Below are 14,007 nucleotides of genomic sequence, written 5' to 3' on the forward strand. Positions count from 1 at the left end.
ACCACACATTAAGCTCCACGATGCAGGAATGATTTCCTCTTTATCATCACATTCCTTAGTACTCAACACAGTGTCTACTATGTAGTAACCATGAATGAATATTGGATGCACCAATGGGAAGAACACCTAACTCAAGTGGTTAAGACCTTGCTATTGTTAATAGAGGTTCTACAAGGACTAATTCTTTCTATGATCACATGGGGTGAAAGAAACTGTTTTGGTTTTTTTTTTTCATATGAAGCCTACAAAACAAGTAAACATGAATTGACTATATTATTTGATAACTTCAATATCATAAGCTCTAAATACTAAAGATTTTTCCTAGGCCACTTAGACTTTTCTCATTTTAAGTTATCTTCTATAATAGAACAGCTCTCGCCTGAAAAATCAATGTTATCAAAAGCATAAAATAAGCCGGGCGGTGGTGGCACACGCCTTTAATCCCAGCACTCGGGAGGCAGAGGCAGGCGGATCTCTGTGAGTTTGAGGCCAGCCTGGGCTACCAAGTGAGTTCCAGGAAAGGCGCAACGCTACACAGAGAAACCCTGTCTCGAAAAACCAAAAAAAAAAAAAAAAGCATAAAATAAAAATGTTTAATTCCCTTTCAAACCTGTATTAAATTCAAAACAAATCAATAAAACATTTTTCAAGGCCAAAAGGGACCCATGGTTCGTTTAGAAGGCTAGTCATTGCATAGAAATATAACCTACACTTTACTTAATTTTAAAAAACAAATGAAAGTTTTATTCTGTGGTTATAATGAAGTCTTCTTTACAGCCCAAGACAAAAACAATGTAATGGAACAATAAAGGACATTTTGTTGTTGTTTTGTTTGCTTTATTTTGTATAGTCTTCATATACCAGTAAAAATAAACTCTTTAATAAATAAATATATATAATAAATATTTATAAATTGAAAAATGTATAAATAGGTCCATTCTTCTAAAAGAAATGTTCCATCCTGGTGTGGCATGTTTTGTAGCTCAAAGTCATCTAGAATTTTGATTTTTGTTTTGTTTTATGTATAATGTTATAACCTGCAGACTTCTACAAGGTCCTCAGAATTTATGAGGCAGTAATTATGTCATTTTGATACACTTCTTCAACATGAAGTATCTATTCTTAAGGTAAATGTCCAAAGTAAACATTATCCAGAGAGGTGAGGCATCAGCAGCAAGATTCACATTATCCACAGATTAACTGATTTCAGCTTCAGTCAGCTGGTAAGACTGGGCCAATGAGTCTGAGGAAATATAATCCATTTATGAGGAATGATCTTGCTTTGCTTCAAGTTAATTCCTTATTCTCAATATTCTTCACAAATGCAGTCTCTCAGTGAAAAACAGACTTTGTAATATTCTGAACATCTTCAGTGTTATTTAACAGAAACTGTGACTTAAAAATAATGGCTCCAGGTTCATCAAGTGTACATCAGTAAGTCTTTGTATAATTCTGGAACTCTTTCTGGGTCCACTGGTCTTGGTAAGAAATGAGTAAATTTTTGATGTCTTTTGGATCTGGCACCATCTCTTGGAGTTCCATCTTTGTTAAGTGCTACAAAATACCTGCGGCCAGTGTCTCCATGCTTATATATGTTGGATGAATAGGTATTATACCAGTTCTCTTCAAATTGCTCCCTGAAGATGCATTCCGAAGTCAATTTCTCCTTTTTAAAAAAAAAAAGAGAAAAGAAAGAAAGCCTTTTAGAAATGCCTTCAAATTAAGTTCTCCATAAAAGTCTCAACTCTATAGTATGTCTTTGCTTATAGCTATATCCTTGTCAAGTTAAATTACAATGTTTTGTTTTGATTTTGTTCATACATCATGTGCAATTCTTTTCTCTATTTCACTTTATCCAGTAGTTCAAGGAACTTTATACCAAATATTCCAACTTTTGATTTTATTTTCAAACATGCAATAAATATTTTGAGCTTTCCTGTGTTCTGTATTATCTCCTTCCTGCCCCCATCACTAAGTGGGTCTGTAGTTTATCTTGTCTCATCATGAGCTAGATACCAAAGGCAGGAACATTAAATCTCTGCTACCAAGTTGGAAAACTCAAAACCTTGCTACAATTTAAATTCCTAACTCAAGTTCATCACTTCAAATCAGATATCATCTTATAAATGTATTATTCAATGATTAAATTTCCCATGGTTAGCTTCTGAGTATGCTACTATTAATATCAAGGAAAATGAAGTAGAACTTCAATGGTTTCTTTTATTTTCAAAATCTCTCTCTCTCTCTCTCTCTCTCTCTCTCTCTCTCTCTCTCTCTCTCTCTCTCTCTGTGTGTGTGTGTGTGTGTGTGTGTGTGTGTGTGTTCATATATACATATACTTTAAAGGTGAGACCTCAATTGTTTATTTATTTCAACACATACCATGAACACTGTGTGCGTGTACTTTCTCAAAGTTCTATCAATTGTTTTCTAATTCTATCTTCAGATCACCATACATTAGAATCTTTTTTTGTTCGTTTGTTTTTCCAGAGCTGACACCTAATGTTCTATTTCTGGTAGGATGATCAAAATACAGAGGAATTGGAAAGACTCAGGACAATGGACAGGAAGACCAGGTGAGATTATGGCAATAATGGTTGAAAACTTAAAACATAATATTGAATGACTATACTCTGACTTCAACACACTTAAATTTAGGATATTAGTTTCTAATTTTTATACAAGTATGTAGACATATATAATTTATGTCAGTCACATATAATAATGCTTACCAGTCATTATAGATAGACACTTTAATTAAAATCATAATTTTAAGAATTATAATAATAATCAAAAATGATAATACATACTGATCCATAGAGTTCTCCTTTGTCATTCATTCCAAGGTAAAGACCACTGTCCACGCCTCTGATGCTGACCAGTCCCACTGCCACACTGATGAATTCCAGGATACCTGAATTTTTAAACAAATTAAAGATTTGGACTGATTAATGAACATATAACTACAGGAAGGACAGTGATAAAGATCAGCACTTTAAAGCATTCATTCCACAAATAAATGGAAGCTACTGTCATCATAAATGAATAGGTGACAAAGTTACTTCTGGTCTTCCATGGTTCTACCAGTTAATTATAACCGTTTTCCATGAATTATTTTGATCTCATTTATAAGAATCAGACCAATCTCTTATACTTCATATGGGTATAACATTATTTCAAAGCTTCTAAAAAGCTTCTTCTGGGCTGGAAAGATGGTTCATCAACTAAGAGTACTTGCAGCTTGTGTTGATTTTTTCCCTATCAAGTTGACACAAGCTAGAGTCGCCTCAGAGGAGGGAACCTCAATGGAGAAAAAGCGTCTAATCAGGTTGGCCTGTGGGCAAAGCCATGGTAATTTTCTTGACTGATGATTGATATGGAAGGGCCCAGCCCAATATGGATAGTTCATTCCCTGGGCAGGTGGTCCTGGGTGCCATTAGAAATCAAACTTAGTAAGCTATAAGAAGCAAACCTGTAAACAACATTCCTTCCTCCAGGCTCCTGACCTGGCTTCCTTCACTAGTAACCTGGGAATTGCAAATGAAATGCATCTTTTCTTTCCCCAAGTTCCTTTTGATTCCTGTTTTATAACAACCATGGAAAACCTAAGACATTGTTCTTGCAGAGGACCCAGGTTTGGTTCCCAGCACCCAAATGGCAGAGAACAACCAGATACATCTTGATTTCCAGAGGATCTGATGCCTTCTCTGGCTTCTGTGAGCACTGCAGTACACATGTGGTACACAGGCATATATGCAGACAAAACACACATGCACATAGAATAAAAATTTAAAAAATAAAGAGCTAATAATTAATTTTTACCTCAACTTCAAAAATTCTCTGATAATAAGGGAGGAAGATACTTTTATTCCCGTGTTAGATAGAAAGAAACTGAGGCTCAAAAACATTGACTGAAATGCCTTTGTAACATGACCATGGGATATGACCTTTGTAACTGATAAAAATGGTGCTTGAACTTACATTTTCTGAACCGTAATCTAATGATTCTAAGACACATGTGAGGGTACAATAGTTTCTCGACTTTGTAGATTACAAAAATGTGCTATATCCTATTCCATGAGATATAAAAATAAAATGTTCAGTTCAGAGAAATAATAAGGCTTTATAATTCATTTTATATGATAGCCAGATACCCAGAGTTTAGCATATAAATCGATTTTTCTATGCATAATTTTCTGGAATTATTTTGATGTAAGAAGAGATAAACTAATTTTGAAAGTTCTGAACTTAATACATTAACAAACTACAGTTTAAGAAGACAGTGTGTCTCTGTGTGACACCCTTTTTTTTTTGCTGTACACACAAACCTTTGGACCACTGATGCCTTTTTCTGGTCCTTTCCTTAGAATGCTGAACAAGTGTCACCATATGTACTGTGCTTGGACCTACCTTCCTTTATAACTTTTTGTCTTCACCCTACCCTAAGCTTTACAAATAGCATAAATGTGTACCATTTAGCCTGACTCTTGCTCTTAAGTCATTTCCTGATTTATTGTACAAGTTCCTGTTTGGACACATGATACTCCCAAAGCCAAGAGAAAGTACAGAATCTGACTGTTTGCTGATATGGAAAGCTCTGTTCTACATAGAGATTATTAATTTGCTCTTTGGCCAAAAAAAAATGCACAGCATAGATTCTTAGTAAGATGGATGAGCTCTTTGGAACTATTAGGACTTTCATACTAGTCGAACTCTAGACTATCAGGGATCTTACAGCACAATGCACTACTACATAGCCTGTAAATTGTTTGAAAGAGCCAGTCTCCCTGATTGAGAGGCTGAAGCAGGGAAGATAGGATGCAGCAGGAAGGTCTAGACTCCACAGGACACCAGCACAATGCAGCTGTGGACTGAGGGATAGTGGAGGAAAATCACACTCACTGCCAAGCTCCTCAGTGAAAGTTCCATGTTAGGAACAAAAATATAAACCTGAACCATAATTGGCATAAATATATATAAATGGAATCTCACCCAGGATATAATTATAAATGTGTAATTACTTTAAATTATATTGAATATTCACTCAAATTAAAAACTATGTGTGGCTGTTGTATACCCAATGTTTCTACCCCAGGACACACTCCACCTACACATTAAATCTTATCTTAAGATAATGCTGTCCAAAATATGTAATTACATAAGTAAAAATGATTACACATCTTTAGAATAATTATATCCAATAGTTTTAGCTTTATTAAACAACATGTAAAACCTTATACATAACCAGGCATAAATGATTTTGCAATGGCTCATGGAACTGATGGGGAAAAGATTACGTGTGTTTTTGTGCCCCTCCTAAAGATTTTAGCCACACTTTTAAATTCTGATCCTTTTTCTCACCAAAGAAATAGTATACCACATAGTAATTTGTAATCGTTTGATTCTTAAATGAGATGTGACAAGTCTTTCTTATTTATAATATGAGGTGGCAACTAAGCTAATTCTCTTCCAAAGAATAGACATGAAGCACTTTCCTTAAGAGGTAATCACAGATTTTAGGTAGATTTTCTAATGCCCAGTGTCCCATAAAAAGACTTGGAGGTCCTTTGTCTTTCTGGTATCATTTTCAAAGCCAGCCTTTTCTCAAATCATAATAAACAGGTGAGTCAACCCACAATGCAACCACATCAGACAAATCTATGGAGAACAGAGGAGAATAAAGGAAAAGGCTTTAAATGAATATGTTTGATCTCAGGCTACACTTTTTTCTAAAGGAATGATTCTATGTTTACGTGTTAGGTAAAGTCTTCCTTCTATACTACTGTGCAGAAAAACTCTGCTAGAGAGATCCAGGTAGCTCGGATGAGATATTATTTTGGCCTCACTGAGAACTCTCTGTTTAAGTTCAGTAGATATGGTTTTAAATTTTTAAAAATTTGAGTTTTTATTTGTTGTGTTTAAATTATCATAAAACTATTTTAGTGATATTTAATATCTTAAGTAGCCATCATTGAGGGTTTTTTCAAAATTCTTATTTTAACATCACAGAAGTGAGGTTTTTTTAATGGATATCATTTAATGCTTAGTTATTAAGGCACTAGCAAAAGAGGATGGAGAAGCACACCACATTGCATACATTAAATTTGACCTTGTCCCCTATCCTCTGGCAGTCAGTTGTGATATTTAGAGCACTTTAAGGTATCATAAAGAGACTGTTACTTTAGGCTCACACACTAATATGGGTTGTCTTCCCTTTACATAACAGTGATTATTTTGTTCCTCTATATAACCTACCACCAAAGTGTGACTTAAGCCAACACAGAATCAAAGTCATATTTTCCTAAACAATCATACAACATATAAGCTTTACGGTATCCTAATAAAAATATGCCACACCCATTCCTAAAGGATCAGATTTCAATGCAGCTCAAGGAAGGTTACCAAGTCTGCGAGTATTCATTAATCTATTCCAACAGAATCTGTCTTCTAAGGAGATAGAACACACCCGAGGAAGAGGTAACAATTACATTACAAGTGGCTTATAAGAAGAATTTTCTTACTCTATTGGTATGAGGGGGGAAAGTCGGATATTGCTTACATTGAACTCTCAGCTGCTTTGCCTGAAAGAGTTAGCACATTTCGGGAGATTTTTATGTAAGGAGTAGGCTACAGTCATTCTACAGTCAGTCAGTGGGCCACCTGGTCAGCAAATTCTTCGGTGTCAGCCTCCTCCATTTAAAAAACACTTTCCAAAAGTGACCCCAGGTTGGCCACTAGGTCATGACACTCTTGACTCACAGTCAGTGGGAATTTGGAAGAGATCAGTGGAAGCTGCAAACACGTGGGTTTTTAAAAGTCAAGTTTTCTAAGCCCTTAAGTGCTGCCAAATGACCACCACATGCTTATTCTCCCATCTAAGGTTACAAATGCTCCTGAAGTGGAGATTTACACTCTCCAAAGTTTTAATGAGCGCTGCAAGTGCGAAAAGAAATGGGAGTGTAAGGCTAAGACGAGCATGAGACAAGAAAGAGCGACACCGAGATGATATACTGTAGAAAAAAAAAAAAGTTGTGTAGGGCTTCCTCATGCTGGCGACAAATAAATGATATTATGTATGTATTTTTTAATATAATGACACCCTCCAATGACATCACAGGTTAGATAAGGAAAGTCCCTTGAGCATGTTAGCAGGTTAACTGATGAGAAAAAAAAAAAAATAGCCACAGGGGAAGTATCCCGGGATATTAGAACCAAAAGGCACCTTTAGCAAACCATGGGATTTAACCTATCTTGTCTGTTGTACAAGCAAGGAAGCAGGACTCACACTGAGGAGAGCGCTTGCTAGCTACCTGGCTGGCCCAGGAGTAAGGAACAGTAGAAACTTTACTGATCTAATCTAGAATCAGCTTCATCCTATTAACCCCTTCTGCTCCCAGGTACTGCTGGCTGTATGCAGAAACGATTCTCTGTGTTCCCAGCCGTATCTTCTTTCTCTTTCCCATTTCCTCGTACCTAAGGTCAATACCAAGATCTCTGCTTTCGAGTTTCGCAATTTCTAAAGGGAGACTTGGCCAGGTGGGCATGCTCCGTCCTTCTCCCTCCTCCCTCTCTCCATCTCCCTCCACCCCCCACCCCCTAGCCAGGAACTCAGAAAACTGCAGTCAGGCAGTCCTCCAAGTAGAGCTGTGAAGAGTCACATCCTGTTTAAGAACCATCCTTCAGAGTGAGAAACCGGAGGATTAGCCGCGTAACTGCGGGGCATGCTTTAAGATACGGGATGCTTCCCGTTATTAATTTCCAAAAAGTGGACACAGAATTACAAGTGTGTAAGGAAGAGAACACGATATAGGTACCTCTTATAATAAAACTGCCTACGTAGCAAGGACTGCAGGGTAAAGCTGGGGGCGGGTTAGGTGGGGTAAAACATGGTTCCTCGTCCAAGACTTGGGGCCCCAGGCAGTAGAGAAAACAGAGCAGCATCGTGCCCCCGGGTGAGGAACCCATCCACGCTTTCTCCTCCCACGCCCTGTATGGGGAGCTGCGCTCCTCCAGGGCAGGACAATTTCTCCCAAGCCCAGAGCACCTCGCACCCCATGGGTCTAGGGGCTCAGGCAGCCCTTGCTCATTCCGCCGGCGTGGAGGGAGAGAGGTGAGAAGAAGAGGAAGGGAGTTGAGGGCACAAGGGCGGGGCGGGATGCTTGTACCTACCGAAGAGGCTGTGATCCTGCCGAGTGCCCTGCACGCTGCCGTCGGGCAGGATCTGCAGGTGGAAGCCGGTGCGGCAGTAAAGCTGCCGCCGGCGCAGGATACCGTGCAGGTGCGCCAGCTCCACCGAACCCGGCCCGCCGCCTCGGGCACCCCGCTCCAACGCGCCCCGCCGCTCGCCTAGCAGCGGCGGCCGCTCCCCTGCAGGAGGCAGCAAAAAGTGCGACCCCACCTGCTGGCCCAAACCCTCCAGGCCGCCCAAGAAGGCTCCGACTTCGGTTAAGGGAGCCATGGAGGGGCCCCGGACAGAAAGGTTGAATTTCCGGAAAACAAGAGAACCCCAATCAAAACTGTAGCAAGGGTGGCGAGGCTAATGCGGAAAAATTATAGCAAAATAGGCACAAAAAGTTAAGGCTGGGTTACTCCTGTGAGGTCTCTGCAGGGACAGTGCACTGCACTGTCTTGGAAGCGATCTTCTCTCCTTGGGTAGGTGAGAGCTGGCTGCTGGCTTTGCAGAAACATCTAGAGCTGAGGCTGCTGATTTGAGGCTGGGGCTGGGGGCTGGGGCTCCAGCTCAGCAAACTGATCAGATCAGAGTCCTGTGTACATACACTCCCGGTATATATGCGGGTCCTCTTGACATATGCTAATCAAGTCCTTTCAAGCGCGCCTGGGAGGTTGGTTTTGTTTGAAATCTTAAACCAGCCTCCTCTCAACACGTTTTTTTTTGCTCTTCGGAAGTGACTAAACCAACCCAGGACTTGGAAAACTCCTTTCTTGCGCTTGGCCAAAGTCAGTCAGCCAGCAAATTCGGGGAGGCTCCGCCGACACCCCTGGTCCTCTGGGTTGTCTCTGGGACAACCAGGGTGTTGTCTGGCCGCTGCTGCTGTCCAACCCACCTTTGATGTGAGCTCATTTGCAGAGAGATAGGGAGCTGGGGGAAGGAGCCCAGCTTGCAGGCTACAGAAGGGGGAGGGGGTACAGAACCGGAGATGGGTGGGAGGAGGAAAAAGAGCGTACAAGAGAATTGGACTCCTTGGGAGCTGCTGGGAACCTGCAGTGGACAGGTGCAAAGAAAAGCAAGGAGGGAGAAGGGGAAGGGAAGGGGCGTTACCCGAGGCTTAGGCCTGCCCAGACACACATGAAAGGAAAATCAAAGCTTTGACAGTTCAACTCACTAATTTTAAAACACTAATAAAATGTACAAGCATTACTCTTTTCTTTTATCATTTAGATGGGGGATTTTCTTTACATAATCAAGCTTAGGTTGGGAACACCCTGCCCCCCCACCACCACCTTCTCAAGTTCTCTTTAATGTTTATCTTAACTCAGCAAATGATATAACCAGGACTGCCTTCTATCTATACGGAACTCATAAATGGTGTGTGTGGAGGTCCTGGGCTTCTCATTAGAATAATGAAATAGCGCAGTATAATCGGGAATCGAGGGATGGCGAGTACATCCAAATAGGCTGGTTCGCATTTCTATGGTTTGCCGTGAATACAAAAAGAATGTCAGGAATCGTGTCATAAACGATAGACGCCTCTGGACCCTTATCCAGTCTAAGAGCACTTCATTTTTCTTAGTGACAATTTCCTAGAAGCTAGCTTTTCTTCCTTTTTTAATTCACACTTCAAGTATACAACTAAACAGAAATAATATTGGTTCTTGATGAGTGTCTGAGATTTCAAAAATTATTGGTCAAATTTAAGAATACCCAAACATACTTGCAAAACAAGAATTGACCTGAAGGAGTTAGACATATATGTACATGTATCTTAAATGTTAAAACTCTGTATGACTAGCTAGCCTCGAGAGCCAGCTAGTGAAATCTTCAGGTGGCAGAAAAATGGAGAATTGCTGGTCAAATTTATTTTTTTCCCTATGCAGAGAGTTGTAAAGAATAGCTAATATTAGAATTTCAGTCTTGTTTTGTGCTTTATTCAGCAAAATCCTAACTCTGGGAGCTCAGATGGATTTGACTGGGTTTATTTTATTTTCTCTAAATGTTGTCTCCTTCCCTTCCTCCTCCTCTTCTCCTTCTCTCCCTCCTCCTTCCCTTCATCCTCCCTCTCCTTTGGATAATTAATTGGCAGGTGCTCTAAAGGAGGTAAAGTGACACTTTTTTGTCACTCCAGGCCTAACTACTGACCCTTGTGGAACCAGGTTATAAAAGAGTCCTTAAAGCAAGTGATTTACTATTGATAGACACAAAATAAAACAAAAGCCCAGGCTATAAACAGCAAGCAGATCAATTACTTTAGAAACATATATTGATAAGTGTTTTTTAAGGTTGCACCAGGTAAATGTCATGTTATTTTACCTTTCCAATAACAGCAGCCTGTTTTGTGGTGAGACCCCCAAATCCACCATAATCAAGATTTCAAAGCACATCTGTGTAAACATTATCACATCAGTGTAAAGCATCAGCCAATGGGCTTTTACTTTGAACCAAATCTTCTTAATTGCAGTGCTAAATCAAAGAAAGTTAGATCAAAGTTGTGTGAATCTCATAGCAGGATAATTCAGGTAGCCAGAACATACATTGATCACATTTAAAGAGGGGATGCTTAAAGGTTTTAGACTGAGATCAAGTGCCTTTTAATGAGGTTTGTTTCAAGAACTAAGTTCTATGCAACATATAACACTGTTAATATTCCACAATGAAGATATCATTGCCACTTGCTTCTAGAAGTATTAGTTTAGTATGTATTTCCTCACATGAAAACTTTCAGTCTGGTGTTTAATTTATAGCTATTAGAATTCTTAAATTTCTAGTATTATATGCACACACACACACACACACACACACACACACACACACACACACCTTTTCAAGCATAGTCACCAAAGCCCAAATAATACAATAACAGACCTCCTTTGTCTTTGTGTGCCTTAGTATTTTTGTGTATTTTCTATCACAACAATAACCCAAAAGAGAGATAAGTATAACCAGGTTATTAAGGGAGAAAGTCCTATATTCTGTTGGGTTTTAGTTCAGAGTCTAACATCTTTTATTTGTAGAATAAAGACAGCACCACTCCATAGTTCGCTGTACCCAAGGTTGCTATGAGACATAAATGTGAAAATACACATTGGAACAAGGTTTTAAAACTATTAAGTTTCCTCTATGTATAAAGTCCTGCACAACTTCAATTGTTGAGCAGGATGTTTTTATTTTTTACTTTATAATTCAGCAAATGCAATTTGTCTGAAATGCAAAATAAACTTTTTTTAACCCACAATCAGAGCTTTAATGTGCAAGTTTTAAATGGTACTTAATGCTATTTTATAAAAGACCAGAATAGAAACAAAAAGATAAGGATTTCTTTTGTTTGCTCTAGTCATGTGACAGGAAAAGATAACGTTAAAGGGTTTTTTTTGCACATGCTGTGATGATATCATGGGAAGTTAAATAATTTTGAAGAGTGTTTTACAAGGGTACATTATTCAACGTTTAAGTATACACTGCAATCTAATCAACTTTACCTATGCTTCCTAGAGACCCCACTTGCCTTGCTGTTATACAAATATATGGTATGATTTTTACTTACACAAAATGTAGTTGCAGTTTTCCAGACCATATAATCCTATACACCTTTCAGTCGGCTTAGTCTCATAGAAACATTTGTTTTTATACATTCAATGACTCTACATGTGCTTCACTCGAGAAAAAAATAGCTCACTTAAAAGTCATGATTTACACCTTAAATAAAACAAAAATCCCCATTGCAACATTATACATTACATACATACTATAAAACATTGGTAGCAACATAAATTTCTGTATATAATAACTGATTAAATAAATTATAATAAACATAATGAGACATTATATAGATAGTTTAACATGAGAAAGATATATGAAGTAATATCCATTATCTTTAGAATATGATATAAATTAAAAAGTGTACAAGCAAAGATTAGATACAGAGTGATATCTTTTCTGTAAGAAGGAAAGTAAAAAGAATTTTACATGTATATGCTTATTAAAAATAAATGAATAAATGCATTAGAAACTAATAAAACTGGTTCCTGGATTAAAAAAGGAAATGGAATGAAAGAGTGATGGCACTTCTCTGAGAACTTTTTACAGAACTTCGACTCTTAAAAAAGTGTTTTTCTTTTAAGTAAAATAAACAAAGGTGATTGGGGGGTAGAATACAATCAGGAACAGCAGAACCTAGCTGTATAGGTTAAAGCAAATAAAATAACAAGCACACACACAAAAGACAGTGCTTTCAGAAAGTAAGCGGCCCTGAAAAAGCAGGCCTTTGGTTATAGGACCCTGTTCTAAACACCTAAACAAATAAATATTGAACTTCGGTGAGAAAGATTCTTTTTCCCAGCAGTGCAAGTTAAAGAATGGTACAACAGAAAAAAAAAAAATGGATAGATACCCTGGGGATGAGAAAGGAGTTTACATAAGGAAGGAAGACTAGAATTTACTCAGTAGTGTTGAATTACAAGTGGTTACCAGTATTAGTTCTCTCTCTCTCTCTCTCTCTCTCTCTCTCTCTCTCTCTCTCTCTCTCTCTCTCCCTCCCTCTCTCCTTTTCTTTCCTCTCTTCCTTTTCTTCCCTCTCTCTCCCTCTCTCCTCCCTGTCCACCACCACCCTATAGTGTGTGTGTGTGTGTGTGTGTGTGTGTGTGTGTGTGTGTGTGTGTACTCTATCCACTCAAAAGGGCCTAGATGCAAATATATGCCCAAGCAATGAGCATACCTAACATCCAAACCTTAGTCTTTTTAATTTATTCACATCCTGAAATGACTGGCAAACTTGAAGAAATTATCATGTTGGTGCTAGGACAGGGGTATCTTTTTATGTACCAGCTGGCAAGGAAACAGAGAAAATCATGAGAAAGTATGAAAGGGACATTGAGTTTAATCTTTGACAATTTGAGCATCAAAATAAATGATAGAATAAGATGTTTATGGAACAAAATAAGAATATTCGCAGGCAACTGTTTAAGGGAATAATCAAATGATAAAAGGGAATCTTTGTATTGTGGGAAGATACCAACTAATAAATAGCAAAGACAAACTATGGAATTAGAGAAGGATTGTTTTTTTTAAAATAAGAACACTGCTGGTCCAGACACAATCAATAGTACATGGTAAAGCTAGATAGTAAGTTTTGATTAAGACCAGCAACAATAATGACAACTGAAATGGGGGGGGGGAATGAAGTGTATCTATCACACAGAGAACAGTAACTATAGTCCACAAATCTAGTGACTAATGTTCTACCTGAGTAATAAACACAGCAGTGTGACAGATAAACTCCACTTTCCTCTTATCCCTGTATTAGTTAGTTACCTGAGAGAAAAGCTTAAGTGAGAAAAGCTTTCTTTGGCTCCCGGTTTCAGAGGGTTCAGTCCATAATTGCTTGACCTCATGTGTTAGGGTGGAACATCATTAACCTCATGTGTTTGGGTGGAACATCATTGGCCTCATGTGTTTGGGTGGAACATCATCGGCTTCATGTTTTTGGGTAGAACATTATTGGCCTCATGTGTTTGAATGAAGAAACATCATTGGCCTCATGTGTTCAGGTGGAACATCATTGGCCTCATGTGTTTGGGTAGAACATCATAACCATGTAAGTGTGTGATGGAAGCAGTTCACCTCATAGCAAGTAGGATGCAAAGTGAGAGGAGATAAAGAAAGACTCCGGGGCAAAATCTAGCCCTGAGGACATTTCCCTACCTTCTACCTGCTACTACATCCCAATAAGACTGTCATGTTATGATCTCAGCAAGGGATCAATCCACTGATTACATCAGAGCTGTCATGATGCAGCCCTCTCTGGAAATACTTGGTGAACATGGGGTGGTGTA

At 38.6% G+C, this 14,007-nt stretch overlaps 1 protein-coding gene across 1 annotated transcript; it reads right to left on the reverse strand.

Moving 5' to 3' along the window:
* Positions 1–857: 857 nt before the first annotated feature.
* On the reverse strand, positions 858–9,209 carry Fgf20 (fibroblast growth factor 20). The gene is made up of 3 exons (XM_052752784.1): positions 8,170–9,209; positions 2,811–2,914; positions 858–1,666 (listed from the first exon to the last, which is right to left on the reverse strand). The coding sequence occupies exons 1-3, from the start codon at positions 8,456–8,458 to the stop codon at positions 1,421–1,423; spliced, it is 639 nt and encodes a 212-aa protein (XP_052608744.1). The 5' UTR covers positions 8,459–9,209; the 3' UTR covers positions 858–1,420.
* Between the last annotated feature and the right edge of the window lie 4,798 nt (positions 9,210–14,007).

This window comes from Peromyscus californicus, unplaced genomic scaffold (assembly GCF_007827085.1).
Source record: "Peromyscus californicus insignis strain IS unplaced genomic scaffold, ASM782708v3 Scaffold_23__1_contigs__length_62951481, whole genome shotgun sequence".
Taxonomy (NCBI): domain Eukaryota; kingdom Metazoa; phylum Chordata; class Mammalia; order Rodentia; family Cricetidae; genus Peromyscus; species Peromyscus californicus.

Excerpts from the sequence above, each read along its gene's own strand:
- Fgf20 (XM_052752784.1), bottom strand. The coding sequence starts at position 8,458 with ATGGCTCCCTTAACCGAAGTCGGAGCCTTCTTGGGCGGCCTGGAGGGT. Across the intron at positions 2,915-8,169 it reads GCAGGATCACAGCCTCTTCG|GTATCCTGGAATTCATCAGT; the intron begins GTAGGTACAAGC and ends TTAAAAATTCAG. Across the intron at positions 1,667-2,810 it reads AAGGAGAACTCTATGGATCA|GAGAAATTGACTTCGGAATG; the intron begins GTATGTATTATC and ends TTTTTTAAAAAG.